The sequence below is a fragment of the Lepus europaeus genome, chromosome 11 (assembly GCF_033115175.1).
Source record: "Lepus europaeus isolate LE1 chromosome 11, mLepTim1.pri, whole genome shotgun sequence".
NCBI lineage: Eukaryota > Metazoa > Chordata > Mammalia > Lagomorpha > Leporidae > Lepus > Lepus europaeus.
In genome coordinates, this window is record NC_084837.1 from 62,901,592 (window position 1) to 62,921,721 (window position 20,130).

A 20,130-nucleotide genomic window follows, 5' to 3' on the forward strand; every position below is an offset into this window, starting at 1 on the left:
CTAATAAGAATCCATTTTAATATATATTGTATAGTGCTAGTTTCAAACTATTGGTTTTGATAATTTTTCATTGTAATTTCATGTGCAGGGTCCACTTCTTAGAGCTGTTGCATATAATGCAAGTTTTAGATACCTCTGTTAGGTGGGTAGGGCACATAGTATCCATGTTAGATAAGAGAACCAAATCTTAAATTTATCCCTGGCTTTCTTCACTTACAGCAATGTGGCATAAATGCCAATGATGTAAAGAAATTGGAAGAAGCTGGATTTCATACTGTGGAAGCTGTTGCCTATGCACCAAAGAAGGAGTTAATAAACATTAAAGGAATTAGTGAAGCAAAAGCTGATAAAATTCTGGTGAGTACAGTTTATGTGACCCAGGGAGGCACTAGAGGGAATAGTACAAAGGGTGTAGCAAAATCTGCCTCATTTCTCCAATCAACCTGTTTAACAAAATAAGGGTTTTTGTTTTGTTTTGTTTTGTTTTGTTTTTGACAGGCAGAGTAGACAGAGAGACAGAGAGAAAGGTCTTCCTTTTTCCGTTGGCTCACCCCTCAATGGCCACTGCGGCTGGTGCACCGTGGCCGGCGCACCGCACTGATCTGAAGCCAGGAGCCAGGTGCTTCTCCTGGTCTCCCATGTGGGTGCAGGACCCAAGCACTTGGGCCATCCTCCACTGCACTCCCGGGCCATAGCAGAGAGCTAGACAGGAAGAAGGGCAACTGGGACAGAATCCGGCGCCCCGACGGGGACTAGAACCTGGGGTGCCGGCACTGCAGGCGGAGAATTAGCCTATTGAGCCTTGGCACCGGCAAGTTTTTGTTTTTTTAAGATTTATTTATGGCCGGCGCCGTGGCTTTTGCGGCGCCGGCACACCGGGTTCTAGTCCCTGTTGGGGCGCCGGATTCTATCCCGGTTGCCCCTCTTCCAGGCCAGCTCTCTGCTATGGCCCGGGAAGGCAGTGGAGGATGGCCCAGGTCCTTGGGCCCTGCACCCGCATGGGAGACCAGGAGAAGCACCTGGCTCCTGGCTCCGGATCAGTGAGATGAGCCGGCCGCAGCGGCCATTGGAGGCTGAACCAACGGCAAAAAGGAAGACCTTTCTCTCTGTCTCTCTCTCACTATCCACTCTGCCTGTCAAAAAAAAAAAAAAAAAAAGATTTATTTCGGGGTGGCGCTGTGGTGTAGCGGGTAAAGCCACTACCTGTAGTACTGGCATCCCATATGGGCATCAGTTCGAGTTCCAGCTGCTCCACTTCTGACCCAGGTCTCTGCTATGGCCTGGGATAGCAGAAGAAGACGGCCCAAGTCCTTGGGCCCTGCACATGTGTGGGAGACCCGGAAGAAGGTCCTGGCTCCTGGCTTCGGATCGGCCCAGCTCTGACTGTTACGACTATTTGGGGAGTGAACCAGTACTGAAAGACTTCTCTCTCTCTGCCTCTCTGTAATTGCCTTTCAAATAAATAAATCTTAAAATATATATATTTATTTATTTCAAAGCCAGAGCTAGAGAGAGAGAAAGGGAGAGACAGAGAAAGATCCTCCATCCTCTGGTCCACTCTCCAAATGGTGACAATGGTCAGAGCAGGGCCAGACCGAAGCCAGGAGTTTCTTCCAGGTCTCCCACACTGGTGCCTGGGCCCAAGCACTTGGGCTATTCTCCACTGCCCTCCCAGGCATACCAGTAGGGAGCTGGATCAGAAGTGGAGCAGCCAGAACTCAAAACTGGTGCCCATAGGGATGCTGATGTCACAGGCGGTGCCTTTACCCACCATGCCATAATGTTGGCCCCCAAATAAGTTTTCTTATTTTGTATGTAACTCCTTGCATGAATTCATAATTTCTTTAGAGTTGTATTATCATGGGATTTGAGATAAATGTAAAATTGACTACCAGTTTATACTCCCACTGTTAGTGACTGGTGTATACCTTGTCTTTTTAGAGATTATGATCTCTTATCTTAGAAATATTCATTAGTATGAAATTATTAAAACAGTTTAGTAGGATTTTACTGATAAAAGGTTCACGATACAAGAACAGAACATTTAGGAGTGTATACATGGGTGTGTACAAATATATTTGATTTTTGCTTGTTTTTTAAATATTTATATGAGAAACAGAGCTGCTATCTACTGATTCACTCCCCCAGATAGCAGCAGTGACTGGGGTTGCGCTGGGCTTAAGCCAGGAATTGTATCCAAGTTTCCTACAAAGGTGGCAAGAACACAGTTAACTTCAGCATTACTGCTGCCTCCAAGGGTTTGCACTGGGAAGAAGTTGGAGTCAGGAAGCCAGAGCCAGGAGGTGAACCTGGGCACTCCAATGCAGAATGCAGGTGTCTTAACCCTAAGCTAAATTCTTGCCCCTATCAACCACGACAGAGAACGACAACCAAGACTACGCTGAGAAAGAGTTTTATCAGGGCAAAGAACTGCCGTTAGCAGCCTCAGAGGGAGAGGAGCTCAGGGCTATGTGTAATGCTGGGGGCTTTATAGGGAATTGGTGTCAAGGGAGGGGGCAGATAGGTGGGAGATGAGTTGGAGCGACCTAACAAAGGGATGTGGGATGCAGGCTGCAGCAGTTGGAGAGGGTACCAGATATCAGGAGACAAGATGTCCCTGAAACAGGGAGTCTCTGGGACTGCCTATAGCTGGGTCAGTGATAGGTACCGGGAGGCACAGGATGTTTCCCTGATTGACAGCTGGGACAAATTGCGGGAACGGTGAGGCTCTCCAGGTGCACAGCACCTTTGTGTTTTTGTTTTCCTGATGCCTGGAAAGAGTGGGGGAGATGTCTTGATGTGGATTCAGGGCTCTCACATTCCAGTCTTTTTGTTATAGGAAATAGCAGCTTCCTGCTGAGTGGGGGCAGAGTGGGTTTTAGGCCAGGCTAGAAGGTGGAGTATTCATTTATGAGGTTGATGGGAGTGGCTGGTGGCTGTAATATCTCAGTAGCATCTGGTTAAATGTCTGGGCGCTGATACTCTTGATTCAGTCCTGTATGAAGTGGAGTAGGCATGGGGCAAAAAGAAGTATAATACCGATGGTTATTACAGGTCTCAGAATCGGGAGAAGCCAAGGGAGGAGAGAGCCTAGTGGGCCCCATCCTTGCTGCCCTGGAGTCTCCTGTTGTCACTTAGCAATACGTTCTCTAAGTTGTTGTGCCATGTCTCTGACCACTCCAGATTTATTAGTAAAAAAGCAGCATTGTTCTCCCAGAAATACACATGTTCCCCCTTTCTCAGCTAATAAAAGATCTAATGCCCTTCTGTTCTGGAGGGCTACTTCAGCTGGGCAGTCAATCTGGTCCTGCAGATTTATAATGCAGGCTGCAACTTGTTCTAGCTCAGCATTCATGGTGCTTGTTAGCTGTTGTATCTGAGTAGTACCGTATGTTAGGCCAGCAACCCCTGTACCCACTCCTGTAAGAACGCCCAGTGCCGCTAGGAAAGGAAGGATAATTATATCCCTTTTAAAGCAGGTGTTTTGAAAAACTGGTATAGGAAAAGATTGGTCTTGGGGCACAACAGAGACCTCTGGGAGGTAATTCCAGTAATTGTACTAGAATGCAGGTATCAGTAGCATTAGGTGGCAGACAGCAGAACAGGGAGCTCCCACACTGGAAGAAGTGGCCTCCAGTTAAGCAATCCCTTTAGTTACAGGGGTCGTGGGATTGCAGAGTGGAGTTGGAAAAAGGATTAGAGGACAGTGGGTCAAGGGATGGTGATGAGGTTAGATTGAAACACTGATCCACGGCCACTCGGGTCTGTTTGTCGGTGCCTGCTCCAGCCCGGCACCCGCCATGCCCGGGTCTCGGCAGAGCTGCAGTGGGAGTCGGGGGTGAGCGGGCTGGGCCGGGGGCTCGCCAGCCGCCACCCCGTCTGGAGAAATGAGTGGCGGATTGGCCCCCAGTAAAAGCACAGTGTATGTCTCCAACCTGCCCTTCTCCCTGACGAACAACAACCTGTACAGGATATTTTCCAAGTATGGCAAAGTTGTAAAGGTTACTATAATGAAAGATAAAGATACCAGGAAGAGTAAAGGGGTTGCATTCATTTTGTTTTTGGATAAAGACTCTGCACAAAACTGCACCAGGGCGATAAACAACAAACAGTTATTCGGTAGAGTGATAAAAGCAAGCATTGCTATTGACAACGGAAGAGCAGCTGAATTCATCCGAAGACGGAACTACTTTGATAAATCCAAGTGCTACGAATGTGGGGAAAGTGGACACTTAAGTTATGCCTGTCCTAAAAATATGCTTGGAGAACGGGAACCTCCAAAGAAGGAAAAGAAGAAAAAGAAAATTCCTGAACCAGAAGAAGAAATTGAGGAAGTAGAAGAAAGTGAAGATGAAGGTGAAGACCCTGCCCTGGACAGCCTCAGCCAGGCCATAGCCTTCCAGCAAGCCAAAACTGAAGAAGAACAAAGAAAATGGAGACCTGGTCCGGGGGGTCCCTCCACATCCGATGACTCAAGACGGCTGAGGATAAAGAAAAGCACCTATTTCAGTGATGAGGAAGAGCTCAGTGACTGAAATGGCATTTACTGTGTAAATGTCCCTGAGATAGAAAAGCCCGGGAGCATACAGTTCAGCTGAGGGCCATGGTTACTTTTAGAATTTGAGATAAAAACACTTAATACCAAACAATTTTTTACTAGAAAGTAGTTCATAGGAAATTTAAAAGTAAATAGAACCTATTATGTTTCTCTCTTGCCTTAGCACAGTACAGTGTGAGCATCCCTAATCTGAACTCCTGAACACTGCACAGTCTGAAGCCTTGTCAGTGCCAACACAGTGTCTCAAGTAGGACATCGTGACAGAGTTGTTACACATCCTGTGTTCCTGCTACCTTCAGGCTGTGTGCATAAAGCTTGACAAAACCTAAATGAAGGTCATATTTAGGCTTGGTCCCTTCCCATCCCTGTGATATCTCCTTATGCTTGTGCAACTACTAGAAAATCCAGAAAAACCCAGAATCCAAAATACTTCTGGTCCCAAGTATTTCAGATAAGAGATAAACAACCTATACTAAAAATCAGAACTTGCTAGTACTAATCTGAAAAGAGCTGATTTTAATAAAAATAAGAAAGTATTATAATGCTGTTGTCATCCTATGAGAAAAAGGTATTAAAATGATTTATTTGAGATGTTCATTAAAAAAAAAAAAAACTGATATAGGCCTTTTGGGTGAAGGAGATGTTAAGGGAGAGACTGCCTTATTGGTGGGTGTAAGAGTACAGTTTAGTAGAGTTTATCAGGACTTCAGTAGTTGTAAAGGAAGGTTACAGGGTAGAGCAAATCAAGCAACCATCAGCCAGAGAGTTGTTGTATGTATTGAGGAGCTGGTCGATTGAGGAGACATATGAGAGCCAGTCAGGGCACAGAAGGTGAGGTGGTTTGGGTCTTTGTGGGAGAGGTGATAAGGGTCACCATTGAATGGTTACCTGTGAAAAGTTTTTTCCCAGGTCTTTGAGCACCTTCTTAACCCAAGCAACTTCCTGTTGTTGATTAAAGTCCTGGTGCCCTCCCCCAGCGCTATAACCCCAGTGAGTGGTTGGTGTCATACAGACCTTTGTTCTGGGGATTTGTTAGAGCAGCCACGTCCGAGAGTTCCACCAGGACTGGAAGTTACCTCAACTACTGGTGATCCAGTGATGGAACATTGGAATGGTTGTTTTTTGGAGTCATAACAGACGGCTGAAACATAGCTGAGGCAGGAGCGGCACATACATTTAGGAAGGGAAAGGGCTGAGGTGAATGTGAGGAGCAGAAAAAGGTGGTGGAGAGGGGTAGAGTGCATATTGATACCAAGGGAATTGTTATTCAGGGATTACGGGAAGGGCTGATGATCTGGTGATCTTGATCTTGGTGGGACCCCCTGTTGGCAGGAGTACTTATCTGTTGTAGGATGTGTATTGGATGAAGTGGAAATCACAGTGGGTGCCTTTTAAAGCTGAGAGATGTATTCAGGAAGGGTGATGGACATTTTGGCAGCAGTCAGAGTAGTGAGGACCACCAGGTGTGGACCTGTCCACCTTGGCTGTAGAGCCTGTGGACAAGAATTTTTGAGAAAGACCCGGTCCCCAGGTCTGATAGTATGGATAATAGAATCAGAGTGAGGTTGGGGAAGATCCTTGTTGGCATGTTCTCAGAGGAGTTGTCTTAACAGAGTGAGGAATGGGTAGATAATCTTGGGATGGGGTTGGAGAGGAGGAAGGTCTGCTAAGAGAAAAGGCCATCCATACGGGAGTTCAAAGGGGCTGAAAAAGATGGGAGCGTAAGGAGTGGCTGGTTGCAAGTTAGGGCCATAAGGAGAAGATGGTCCAGGGCAGGTGGAGTTCTTAGAGAGATGAGTTTGTCTGCTGTGAGGTAGTCAGGATTGCGGTTAATGGAAGGAGAAAAGACGAGTTGGGAGAGAAGGGCAAGAAAGATAGGGAGAGGTGTAACTTGGTGAGGATATCTCGACCCAGTAAGGGAGTAGGACAGGAGGGCATGACTAAAAAACTGTGTGTAACCGGAGACCCAAAGATAGTGAATGGAAGTGGCCCCGTGGTAGGTGGCTGATGAAGCCAACCATCAATGCCCATGACTCAAATATGGGAAGGGAAGGTCTGCCCATTATGGGCCGGCAGGACCGAACAGGTAGCCCACGTATTGAGAAAAGATAAAGGCTTACCTGCTACCTGGACAGTTACCCTGGGTTCCTCGGAGGTGATAGCTATGGTCATGGAAGGGGCTGAGGTCCCAGGGCTGCGCCAGTCATCTGTAGCCAGTCCCAGAAGATCGCCGAGGCCCTCGGGGAGGAGGGGGTCGGACGATTGACCGTCTCTGATGGTGCAAGGATGGGCAGTCTACCTTCCATTGTCCTTCCTCACCACACTATGGGCAGGGCCATAGCAGAGGACAAGGTGTGGGGCAGTCCTGTGCCCAGTGTCCTGTGTTGTCACACTTGAAGCACAGGCTGGGAATGTCCATTGTCTCTGGTTCATCTTCTTGGGAAGAGACCACAGGACAGCTGCCAGGAGCTGGGGGATTTTTGCCTGTCTCTAGAGGCCCGGTCAGCCTTTTCTTGTTCCGCCCTCTTTTTTTTTTTTTTTTAAGATTGTGATATTAACTAAGTCAGTAGGGCTCCCTAAAATCTATGTGTTATCCCTCTCTAGACTTCATTTTTTTTTTTTAATGTTAGAAAAATTGCTGCAGGATTTTCTCTTAGGTCTTGTCAGAGCTTTGTTTCATCAGATTTATTTATTTGAAAGGCATTTGAAGGTATTTGAAACCAATTGTTCAGTTCCAAAACATGTGAAGTGTTCACTAATAAAAATAAAGTGACACTTGCTGAACCTGTCTTTATTTCCATGGAACAAACAACATTTCTTTTTTTGGCAATAATTCTTTTGGCATTATGGGATCCAGTAAGGACCCCAGGAAAATATTAGCTGGTGGCAACAGACCTGCCTGTGTATGAACACCTACCACAACCCACTTTCTGGGTTGTGATGCCTTTTTTTGGTTAAAATTTATTTATTTGAAAGAATTACAAAGAGAGAGTGAGTGAGAAAGATCTTTTATCCATTGGTTCACTCCAAATGGCCACAATAGCCAGAGCTGGGCCAGACCAAAGCTAGGAGGCTGGAGTTTCCAGGTCTCCCACATGGGTGGCAGGAGCACAAGTACTTTTGCTGCTTTCCTAGGGAGCTGGATTGGAAGTGGAGCAGCTGGGACTCAAATCAGTATCCATATGGGATGCTGGCATCACGGGTGGTAGCTTAACCCACTATGCTACAATGCCAACAATGCCAATCCACCCACATGATGTTTTTTTTTTTTTTTTTTTTTTTTTTTTTTTTTAAAAAGGCAGAGTTACAGAGAGGCAGAGGCAGAGAGAGATCTTCAATCCTTCAATCCTCTGGTTCACTCCCCAAATGGCCTCAACGGCTGGAGCTGGGCTGATCCAAAGCCAGGAGTTTCCTCTGGGTTTCGCACATGAATGCAGGAGCCCAAGGACTTGGGCTATCTTCCACTGCCTCCCCAGACCATAGCAGAGAGCTGGTTTGTAAGTGGAGCAGATGAGTCTCAAACTGGCACCCATATGGGATGCCAACACTGCAGGTGGCAGCTTCACCTTCTATGCCACAGCACCAGCCCCCAATTACTTTTTTTTTTTATTATTATTTTTTGACAGGCAGAGTGGACAGTGAGAGAGAGAGAGAGACAGAGAAAGGTGTTCCTTTGCCATTGGTTCACCCTCCAATGGCCGCCGCAGCCGGTGCGCTGCAGCCAGCGCACCACGCTGATCCGAAGGCCAGGTGCTTCTCCTGGTCTCCCATGGGGTGCAGGGCCCAAGCACTTGGGCCATCCTCCACTGCACTCACTGGCCACAGCAGAGAGCTGGCCTGGAAGAGGGGCAACCAGGACAGAATCCGGCGCCCCGACCGGGACTAGAACCCGGTGTGCTGGTGCCACTAGGCAGAGGATTAGCCTGTTGAGCCATGGCATCGGCCCGACCCCCAATTACTTTTGAAAGAGAAATCATTCTGGAAATTTTGTTCGATATTTTTCTCTTTCCCTGATTCTTGTTTTACTAATAACATTTGCACATTCCTAATATGAAAATCTTAAACCAAAATATTCCATACCTTTTTGAATGCTAATGTGACATTAAAAAGGTTTGAATTTTAGAATACTTCAGATTTTCGGATTAGGGATGTTCAACCAGTAAAGTCTGTGCAGATATTCCAAAATCTGAAACACTAATGGTTCCATGCATTTCAAATAAGAGATATTGAACCTGAGTTTTTATTGATTTAACATTTTTATTTTTCTCAGACTGAGGCAGCTAAATTGGTTCCAATGGGTTTTACCACTGCAACTGAATTCCACCAAAGACGATCAGAGATCATACAGATTACTACTGGCTCCAAAGAGCTTGACAAACTACTTCAAGGTATGTTAATCCCTTACCCTGTATTGTGAGCTCTAGCTATAATAACATGTAGGCCATCAAACAAAACTAGAATATTTGCATTAAAGATTCATGGCGTAGTGGGCAGTATAGTGCCGTCTGCAATGCTGTCATCCCTGTGTGTGCCTAATCAAGTTCTGGCTACTCCACTTCCAGCAGCTCCCTGCTAGTGTGCCTGGGAAGGCAGTGGAGGGTGGCCCAAGTGCTTGGGTCCCTGTATCTGTGTGGGAGACCTGTAAGAACCTCCTGGTTCCTGGTTTTGTCCTGGGCTTGCCCCAGCTGTTGCAGCTATTTGGGGAGTGAACCAGTGGATGGAAGATCTCTCTCTCTCTTTCTCTCTCTGTCTCTGTCTGTGTAACTCTGCCTTTCAAGTAAATAAAATGAATCTCGCGGCATCGGCATCCCACATAGGTACCAGTTTGTGTCCCAGCTGCTTCACTTCTGATCCAGCTCTCTGCTTATGGTCTAAGAAAGCATTAGAAGATGGCCCAAGTGCTTGGGCCCCTACACCTGTGTGGGAGACCTGGAGGAAGCTCCTGGCTTCACATCAGCCCATCTCCGGCCATTACGGCCATCTGGGGAGTGAACCAGCTGATGGAAGACCTGTCTCTGTCTCTCCTGTTCTCTAACTCTACCTCTCAAATAAATAAACAAAATCTTAAAAAAAAAAAAAAAAAACTTATTTTTAATCTTTAATGTTGTATTCTGAGAATAAGATTTCTCTGCCTAAGGAAATAGTTGTAAATTTAAGTTTCTCCTCTACCACAAGGTTAAGAAATGTGACTGGTTACAACATTCTATGTTGAATACTATTTATTGTACAGTACAATAATTTTTAGGACTATGAGGAAAGCTACAGTTTTGAACTTTTGGAAGCATACTTGTACTAATTGCTACAAAGTTAGTTTTGGTTCTTTACCCTTCTATACCTATTAAATTACTCGCGTTTTCTCCTTTTTGGGGGCTACAAAATATCTTGGGTTCAGGAATTATAGTCAAATTTGAGTGTTAGGGGCTGGTGTTATGGTACAGTGGGTTTAAGCCACAGCCTTGCCATGCCAGCATCCTATATATGAGCACCAGTTCAAGACCTGGTTACTCCACTTCCAGCCCAGCTCCCTGTTGGTGTGCCTATGAGGGCAGTGGAGGATTGCAGGGTCTTAGTCCACCCAAACGAGGATGGACTGGGTCTGAAGAAAGGTAAGTGCGCCACTCGCCTGTTCCCCAGCCTCCGGATCCCAGAGACAGACGCAGCGGGGAGTCAAGTCAAGCAAGCAAAAACTAAGTTTATTGCGTGCATAGCAAAGCCTTTTAAAGCACAAGACCACATGATTACTGGGGCAGGGCATGAGGACCAACCAATTACTTAAAAGGTCATTTTACAGGGTGACTTTTTACAGGACCAGCCATATGTCTGTACACTCGTCATCAGTTGTTGTCACCTGCCCTGATGCTGCGCGGCCAATCAGCTTTGGTGGTAAACGACTTTGGGTACTGCCCACCTTACTTCCTTTGGGCGCCATCTTTGAATTGCCACGTGTGCCTAATTTCCCCACAGAGGATGGCCCAAGTACTTGTGTGCCTGCCTCCCATGAAGGAGACCCAGATAGATTCCAAGCTCTTAACTTCAGCCTAGTCTTGTCCTGGTCTTGCAGCCAGTCGAAGAGTGAACCAGTGCTTAGAGGATCTGTTTCTCGGTCTCTCCTCTTGGTCACCCTGCCTTTCAAATAAATAAACCTGGATGTGAGGGCGATCTAGCTGCAACATCTGTCACCCCATTGATCGCCAGGGTTGATTCGACTGATCTGGCTAGCTAGGCAGGTGTCCCCTTCCTCCCTCACCGCTCCATGTGTGTACCTCCCAAAGCTGCGTGCTTAGTCGAAGAGGACGACCTTCCCCACTAGAGGAGGACCAATCTTCGGACAAGGGTATACGAGTAGCTGAGCTCCCCTGCTAGAACCTCCAAGCAAGCTCTCAAATAAATAAACCTACACAAAAATTACATTAGCCCTCCCTACATTCCTCCTTCTACCATTTACTGTCTATATTACATGATGAAAAGTATTTGTTATTTATAACTTTCTTTTCAATGGTGGCTTAATAACTTGCAATGGTATTAGCTTTTCATTACTACAGCAAAGTAGTTGAGGCACACAACTTTATAATAAAGAGAAAAAATTATTTTACTCCAGTTTTGGAGGTTTAATTCTGAGATGAAGTGGATTCATTGGTTTGGCCTCTTATGAGGCTGTCAGATGGGAAGGATAAAGCTTGTGTAGAGGAATGATTACTTGGTAAGCCAGGAAGGAGAGTGAGCGGCTGGGCCCAACTCAGGCTTTTTTAAAAAAGAGAGAGACAGGGTCAGTGCTGTAGCATAATAGGTAAGGCCACTGTCTGCAGTGCCCACATCCCATATGGGCACCAGTTCAAGTCCCAGCTGCTCTACTTCTAATCCAGCTCCCTGCTAATGGGCCTAGGAAAGCCACAAGGATGGTCTAAGTCCTTGGGCCCCTGCATCGTGTGGGAGATCCAGAGACATCTCCAGGCTCGTGCCTTCCAATTGGCCCAGCTCTGGCCGTTGCTGACATTTGGGGTGTGAACCAGTGGATGAAAGTGATCTCTCTCTCTCTCTCTCTCTGCGCCTCTCTGTAACTCTGCCTTTCAAATAAATCTTTAAAAAAATAAAAGATACAGAAACATCTTTCATCCATCTGCTGGTTCACTCCAAATGCCCACCACAGCCAGGACTGGGCCAGGTAAAACCAGAAGCTTGGAATTCAATCCACGTCTCCCTCATGGATGGCAGGGACCCAGGTACTAAAGCCATCATCTTTGCCTTCCAGGATGCCCATTAATAGGAAGCAGAGCTGAGACTCGAAGCCAGGCACTCTGGTACAGTACACAGGTGCCAAGCAGCATCTTAACTGCTGCGCCAAATGCCTACCTTCTAACCAAGCTTTTTTATAACAGTCTTGCTTGAATTACCTTCTGAGGGCACAACCCCACAATGACCTACAACCTGTCCACTCACAATCTGCATAAGTGGAGGGGCCAAATCATTCAACTGTAGCATTTTTGGGGGGTTTGTTTTCATTTATTTGAGAGAGCTACAGAGAGAGGGAGGGACAGACAGAAAGGTCTTCCATCCACTGGTTCACTCCCCAAATGGCAGCAACAGCTTGAGCTGGGCCCACCCAAAGCTAGGAACCAGGAGCTTCTTCCATGTTTCCCACATGGGTGCAGGGGCCCAAGCACTTGGACCATCTTCCACTACTTTCCCAGGCCATAAACCAGGAGCTGGATTAGAAGAGGAGCAGCCAGGATACAAACTGGCACCCATATGGGATGCCAGTGTTGCATACGGCAGCTTAGCCTACTTTGCCACAGTGCCAGCCCCCAGAAGTACAGTTCTATATTGTGATTGTGGTCGAAGTTACATGTAGCTGCAAGTACAATAACATTGTATAGAACTATAAATCTACACAAATGAGTGTATATGTAACTAGGAAAATCTGTATAATCTCTGGATTGTACCAATGTCAATTTTCTGGTAACAGTGCTATACTGTAGTCATGCAAGATGTTAACATTGGAGGAAACTAGATAACAAGTGTGTGGAAAGAACTTTTCTGTACATTTCTTTGCAGGTTCCTATAAATCTATAATTTCAAAATAAGTCTTAAAAAATTACTGCTCCTTGGAAATTGGGTTTCCAAATTATGTAAGCATCTTTCTTACAAGCTCTGAGAACATTTCTGTGATTTTACTTTGTACACATTTGTATTTTTCTGAGAAGTGTTTCTTACTGCTCATTTAGGTGGAATTGAGACTGGATCTATCACTGAGATGTTTGGAGAATTTCGAACCGGGAAGACCCAAATCTGTCATACACTGGCTGTAACATGCCAGGTGAGCTGCTGGGGCCCTGGGTAATCAGTTCAGCTAGAATTAGCTGGTTCTTGACGTTTGTAAGCATCTGTTGGGATGTACATAAAAGGTACTTTCTCTGTTCTCAAGGACCCTGTAGCTGTTTAGAAGATACTCGTACTGTAGAATTCTTCCACCTCATTGAAGCTTCCAGATCATTGATTCCAAATACTTTCTTAACATCTAATAGGCATCTCTGGGCTTTACCTGCTCTGTTCTTCAGTCTAGGATTTAACTCATCATCAAAATCAATCCACTGGGGCTGGCGCTGTGGTATAGCTGGTAAAGCTGCTTCCTGCAGTGCCAGCATCCCATAAGGGCGCCAGTTTGAGACCCAGCTGCGCCACTTCCAATCCAGCTCTCTGCTATGGCCTGGGGAAGCAGTAGAAGATGGCTCAAGTCCTTGGGCCCTTGCACCCGCGTGGGAGACCCGGAAGAAACTACTGACTTCGGATCGGTGCAGCTCCAACCATTGTGGCCAATTGGGGAGTGAAGCAGCAGATGGAAGACCTCTCTCTGCCTCTCTGTTGCTGCTCTCTCTGTGTAACTCTGACTTTCAAGTAAATCTTTAAAAAATCCACTAAAAATACTTCAGTTAACATACCTTCTTGAAAAGATGCCAACTTTAGATGAACTCCATCTTATGACTGCCTGTACCCAAAAAGCTAATCATAATGGGAAAAAAAAATCATACCATAAAACTGACTGACTTCACTTTAAATTCAAGATGACAAACTTTAGATTAGCATTTACTACAACTTGAAAAATCTGATGAATTCTAGATACTTGTTCCCACTTAATTCAAACAACTGTCTCATATTTTTGTTCTGCCTCCTCAGACCTTCAACCGTCACTCAGCCAGTGACCTAACCTGCTGTTCATATCAAATCTATAAATCCCATCAGCATTGTATCTGTCTGTTCTTATCGTGGGTTATAATGGAGAAATTATCCCTTTTCCTTTCACAGGCCCATTCTGCCAGTGTGATCTGGTTACCATCTTCTGCCACTCTTCCATTTTCTGTTCTAAATCTGTTAGATTACTTTCACTGGCTTGCAGGTATGCCTATTATCTCTTCCATTAGGGAAAAACTTCCCAAACTCCTTCATTTATTCCTTATGTTCCCATTCATGTGTGAATTCAACTCAATTGCTTAATCTCGTATTGCATTTAAGTAGTTAATACGGGCATCAACCAAGACTTCAGAACTTGGGCTCTTTAAAGTTTCATAAAGGTGGAGCCTATAACTGGCTTGTTCCCTGCTATATTGCTAGTGCTGAAGTCAGTGCTTGGCACTCAATAATTTTCAATAAGTATGTGAATGGATAGAGGTAATAGAACAGATGGTCTAAGGCATGCCTGAAAGATTTTTTTTCTTATTGTTAAGATTCGTATATGTGTTTGAAAGTCGAGTTATAGAGAGGTGCAGAGAGAGAGAGAGAGAGAAAGGTCTTCCATCTGTCGCTTCACTCCCCAGATGGCTGCAACAACCGAAGCTGCTCCGATCTGAAGCCAGGAGCCAGAAGCCTCCTCTGGGCCTCCCGTGTGGGTGGAGGGGCTGAGAACTTGGGCCATCCTCCACTGCTTTCCCAGGCCATTGCAGGGAGTTGGATCAGAAGTGGAGCAGCTAGGACCCAAAGCAGCACCCATATGGGATGCCAGCACCGCAGGTGGCGGCCCTACCCGTGACACCACAGTGCCAGCCCCCTGATATATTGTTAAGTGAATGGTATAGAGGAAATATCTTAAATATTTTAAGGAAGAGAAGAGAGATTGCTAGAGTAAATATGGACTATATTATGGAGAAAAGATACTGGACCTGGAGCATGAGCAGAGAATTGACCCTGAAGAATGCTAAATTGGGGGGATGGGGGGGTGGGTAAAGCAAGGTGTGAGTATAGAAGTTAAAAGCATTTATTTATGGAATGGGTTGAACAGGAGTTCAGAGAATGGGGAGGCATAATGTATGAGAAGACAGTGAATAAACCTATTTGCCTGGTTGTGGGAAAAAGAAATGTTGTGGGAGGTAAACCTTAAAAAGATACATGAAGACCATATTTTGGAAGGTCTTCAGTATAGGTAAGTTTAAAGTTTTTTCTGTAAAGAGTAGGGATCATTTAGTTTTTCTACAGAACAGTAGCATAACCAAAGCATTTAAAATGTCCTGGGGGCAAGCATTTGGCCTAGCAGGGCAGTGGTTCAAATGCCTTTTTGTGGGGCAAGTGTGTGGCACAGCAGTTAAATCGCCACTTGGGATGCCTGTATCCTATATCAAATTGCCTGCTTTGAATCCTAGCTACTCAAATTTATTTTCATTTTTCTTTCTTTCTTTTTTTTTGTTTTTTTTGTTTGTTTGTTTGTTTTTTGTTTAAAGATTTATCTATTCATTTGAAAGAGTTACACACAGAGAGAAAGGCAGAGAGAGCGAGCGAGAGGTCCTCCATCTGCTGGTTCACTCTCCAATTGGCCACAACGGTCAGAGCTGCATTGATCCGAAGCCTAGAAGCAGGAGCTTCTTCTGGGTCTCCCACATGGGTGCAGGGGTCCAAGGACTTCGGCCATCTTCCACTGCCTTCCCAGGCCATAGCAGAGAGCTGTATTGGAAGTGGAATAGCTAGGACCCGAACTAGCGCCCATATGGGGGGTGCTAGCACTGCAACTGGCGGCTTTACTCTCTATACCACAGCGCTGGGCACTCTTCCATTTCCAATCCAGTCTTCTACTAATGCACACCCTGGGAGGCAGTAGGTGATGACTCAAATATTTGAGTCCCTACCACCCACCTGGGAGAACAGGACTGAGTTCTTAATATGGCTTTGGCCTGACTCTGCCTTGACTGTTGCAGACATTTAGAGAGTGAACCAGCAAATGGGAGTGCTCATGGCACTCTGCCTCTCTCATCTTCTCAAAAAAGAATCTGGAAGAGACCTGTTGAATAGATTGAAAGAAAATTACCAAAAATATTAATCTGATATTTAAGCAGCGGATAGTGTTGTGGTGCTGAAGCCAGGAACCAGTAGCTCCATCCAGGTCTGCCATGTGAGTGGCAGGGCCCAAGCACTAGGGCCATCTGCTGCTGCTGCTGCTTTCCCAGGTGCATTAGCAGAGTTACATTGGAAGTGGAGTGGCTGAGACTTGAACTGGCACCCTTGTGGGAAACTGATTGTTGCAGGTGGTGGCTTAATCCACTACACCACAACAGCATTCCCCAAATGCCATTTTTTGAGGTAGAATTCTGATTCTTTCAGGAATGAAAGTTTCTCTCCTGTTTTTCATACTTTTTATCTCTTCCACTTGTCATTTAGTATTCAGTGTTTGATCAGTTCACTGATCTTTTCTTTTTGTAGACCAAAATGTCACCATATGTCCAGTGAGATAACCAAGTTAGGATTTCTTCTCTCTCTCTCTTTTTTTTTTTTAAAGATTTATTTATTTATTTAAAAGGCAGAGTTACATAGAGGCAGAGAGAGGGAGAGAGGTCTTCTGTCCACTTGTTCACTCCCCAGATGGCCACAGTGGCCAGAGCTGCACCAATCTGAAGCCAGGAGCTTCTTCCAGGTCTCCCATGTGGGTGAAGGGGCCTGAAGACTTGGGCCATCTTCTACTGCTTTCCCAGGCCAAAGCAGAGAGCTGGATAGGAAGTGCAGCAGCCAGGACTCCAACCAGCAGCCACAGCACTGGCCCCCAACTTAGGATTTCATTATCAAGTAGACTGAAGCCATTACTGTTTCCTCGTAAATAGTTCTGAGGAAGAAAGTGTGTGTATAGGCTTGAGGTTGGGGACATGGGAGAGGTGTGCTGGAAAATTTTTAGGGTAATAAGGGAGGAGGCATTGAGAAGAGGAAAGGTATGATAAGCCATAGCTATTACCTGAGCACCATTCGAAATTTGACACCTAAAGGAAAATAGAATTGTTTAAAAGAGCCTGACATGGGTCGTTTGAAATGAAGTATGACCTTTTTAAATAGAAACGTTTTCCCTATGTTGTTTTGAGAGGGATTCATGCAGAATAAATATTTAGAGTATAGCATACATTATCCCCAGTTGCCATGGCAACTCTGTCTATCATAAGTAATCTGGAGGTGGCTGAATAATAGATTTTTTGATATTTTTTTTCTGAGAAAAAATTTAATTCATTAAAAATAGAAAGCATTATATTTTGCCAGTCTAAGCTGGAACTATAGGTATAAACTATAGGTATAGAAGAAATGTTAGATTACTACTTAGTTCTAAACATTATTTGCCCTCATTGTTAAGACTTTTCAACTAAATATTAAAGTTCAAATAGTGAGGTTAAATAAAGCTAAGAGCTACAGATAGATTATAAAAATAAACAGCCCATGCTTATTCAAAGTGCTAAATAACTTTACAAATCTGAGATGACAGTTTAACCTAAGTGTCAATTTTACTTTATTTTAAAAGTATAATTTATTTATTTGAAAGGCAGAGTGACAGGGCATGACAGATACCTTCAATCTGCTGGTTCATTCCCCAAATGGTTGCAACAGCTGCTGCTGGGTCAGGCCAGAGCCAGGAATTCTCCTCAGGTCTCTCGCATGAGTGGCAGGGGCTCAGACAATTGTGTCGTTGTCTGCTACTTCCCAGGTACACTAGTAGGGATCTAGATTGTAATGGAGGACTTAATCAGCGCTCCAGTGTGGGATGAGGACATCCCAAGTGATGGCTTAATCTATTACAACACTGGCCCAACAGAAGTACCAATTTTTTTTTTTTAAGATTTATTTATTTATTTGAGAGGTAGACTGAGAGGGAGAGACAGAGAGAAAGGTCTTGCCTCTGCTGGTTCATTCCCCAAATGGTCACAACGGCCAGAGCTGCGCCAATCCAAAGCCAGGAGCCAGATGTTTCCTCCCAGTCTGCCATGCGGGTGCAGGGGCCCACCATCTTCTGCTTTCCCAGGCCACAGCAGAGAACTAGACCAGAAGAGCAGCCAGGACTGGAACTGGCACCCATATGTGATGCCTGCCCCACAGGCAGAAGAATAACCTACTTCTCCACAGCACCAGTGCTGAAGTACCAATTTTAAAAGCACATGTCCTGGGGCCAGCACTGTGGCATAATGGGTTAAGCCTCCACCAGCAACATTGGCATCTCATGTGGGAGCTGGTTTGTGTCCCGGCTGCTCCTATTCCGATCCAGCCCTCTGATAATGGCCTGCAAAAGCAGTGGAAGATGGTCCAAGATTGGACCCCTGTACCTATATAGGAGACCTGGAAGAAGCTCCTGGCTTTGGATAGGCCCAGCGCCAGCCATTGCAGCCTTTTGAAGAGCGAGAAGCACCTGTCCTTTGACAGAAAATTTTGTCCTTTTTTTTTTTTTGACAGGTAGTTAGAGAAAATTTTGTCTTACAACAGAACGTTTCACGGATGTCCAAGGATAAGTGTAAAAAGATTTCATACTGTAGCATTATTTACATGGTAACAGTGAGAAACAGCATGCATAATCATAAAATAAGAAAAAGATTTAAATTTTGGTAATTTTGTAACATTTATTTAGACAGCTGACTTCATTTTGTTCCCACCCAATAACCTAAATGGAGGACACGGTGTAGGGAACAAAGTGTGCTGGAGAACAGACTTCTGTGAGCCTTGGGCTGCGACTGGCCTCATGGTATCCTGGGACTTTGTCTACTCCCTGCTGTCATCTGTCATCTGTCTACCTATGCTGTGGCCTCCCTCTGCCCAAGAAGGTCCATCCAGTTGGGAAGGAATCCCCTCTCTTAATAGCACTAAAGGTACCAGAAGGTGGAGGAGGGTAAACCTCATTCATCTTATTTTCTGGAGACTTAGCCCCTAGAGTGTCTAGAATTCCCCCTCTCCAAGGAATTGGGTGTCTGCTTGACCAAAGGTTCTGAATCTTTCTCTCTTTGCTGTGCACATGTCATTTGCTCCTTCCATGCAGTGTTACCACGATAGATTTTTATCTACCAACTTGTCAAATAATATAATTTCTACCTTTCCAAATTAAGAAAGCCTTCCAGATGGTGAATGTTGTGTGTAGCAGGTTAAACTGCTGTTTAGGATGCCTGCATCCCATATTGGAGTACCTGGGATCAAGTCCCACCTCCTTTTCCAATCCAGCTTTTTATTAACTTGCCCCTGGGAAGCAGAACATGATAGGTCAAATGCTTGGGTCCCTGCTACTCATGTGGGAGATCCAGTTGAAATTCCTGCCTCCTGGTTTTGGCCAGGATCAGTCCTGGCTGTTGTTGGCATTTGGGAAGTAAACCAGCAAATGCACAATCTCTTTCTGTCTCCCTCTCTCTGCCTTTCTTTTTTTTTTTTTTTTTTTTCTGATAGGCAGAGTGGACAGTGAGAGAGAGACACAGAGAGAAAGGTCTTCCTTTTCTGTTGGTTCACCCCGCCAATGGCTGCTGTGGCTCGCGCACTGTGCTGATCTGAAGCCAGGTGCTCCTGGTCTCCCATGCGGGTGCAGGGCCCAAGGACTTGGACCATCCTCCACTGCACTCCCGGGCCACAGCAGAGAGGTGGACTGGAAGAGGGACAACCGGGACAAAATCCGGCGCCCCTACCGGGAATAGAACCCGGTGTGCCAGTGCCACAGGTGGAGGATTAGCCTATCGTGCCGTGGCGCCAGACTCAAATTTAAAACAATTTTTTTAAACCTTCTTTATAAAAACAGAAAAAACTTCAGAGTGCTTTCTGTGTATTAGGCATTCTTCCCCACCCCCCCACCCCCCGAGAGATTATTTATTTGAAAGTCAGAGTTACACACAGAGAGAAGGAAAGGCAAAGAAATAGAGGTCTTTCATCCACTGGTTCGCTCCCCAATTGGCCAAAATGGCTGGAGCTGTGCTGATCCAGAGCCAAGAGTCAGGAGCTTCCTCTGAGTCTCCCATGCGGGTGCAGGGACCCAAGGACTTGGGCCATCTACTGCTTTCCCAGACCACAGCAGAGAGCTGGATCCGAGGTAGAGCAACTGGTTCTCTAACCAGCACCCATTTGGGATGCCAACACTACAGGCAGCAGCTTTACCTACTACGCCACAGTGCCAGCCCCCAAATTAAGCATATTGCTAAACACTTTTGTGAATTAATTAATCTTTAAAACAATCCTATACGGTGGGTTTTACCTACATTTTGCAGAAAAGGAAACAATAATCTCAGGGACACATAGTAAGTGATAGAAGCACATAAAAGTTGTGTTTATATGAAAATACATAGAAAATACCTAGAAAGGGTGCTGGCACTGTGGTGTAG

At 45.4% G+C, this 20,130-nt stretch overlaps 2 protein-coding genes across 2 annotated transcripts in view; both read left to right on the forward strand.

Annotated features, from left to right (window-relative positions):
- RAD51 (RAD51 recombinase) overlaps nucleotides 1-20,130 on the forward strand; it is a 43,908-nt gene that overhangs the window by 7,837 nt on the left and 15,941 nt on the right. Inside the window, exons 3-5 of the mRNA XM_062205646.1 lie at nucleotides 220-357; nucleotides 8,829-8,946; nucleotides 12,781-12,872. Coding sequence (XP_062061630.1) covers nucleotides 220-357; nucleotides 8,829-8,946; nucleotides 12,781-12,872 — 348 coding nt within the window. The remainder of the gene's footprint in view (nucleotides 1-219; nucleotides 358-8,828; nucleotides 8,947-12,780; nucleotides 12,873-20,130) is intronic.
- On the forward strand, nucleotides 3,888-4,688 carry LOC133769531 (zinc finger CCHC-type and RNA-binding motif-containing protein 1-like). The gene has a single exon (XM_062204744.1). It carries the CDS (start codon nucleotides 3,888-3,890, stop codon nucleotides 4,533-4,535), a length of 648 nt encoding a protein of 215 aa, XP_062060728.1. The 3' UTR covers nucleotides 4,536-4,688.

Bases quoted from the DNA above. Each gene is read 5' to 3' on its own strand.
- LOC133769531 (XM_062204744.1), top strand. From the start codon at position 3,888: ATGAGTGGCGGATTGGCCCCCAGTAAAAGCACAGTGTATGTCTCCAAC.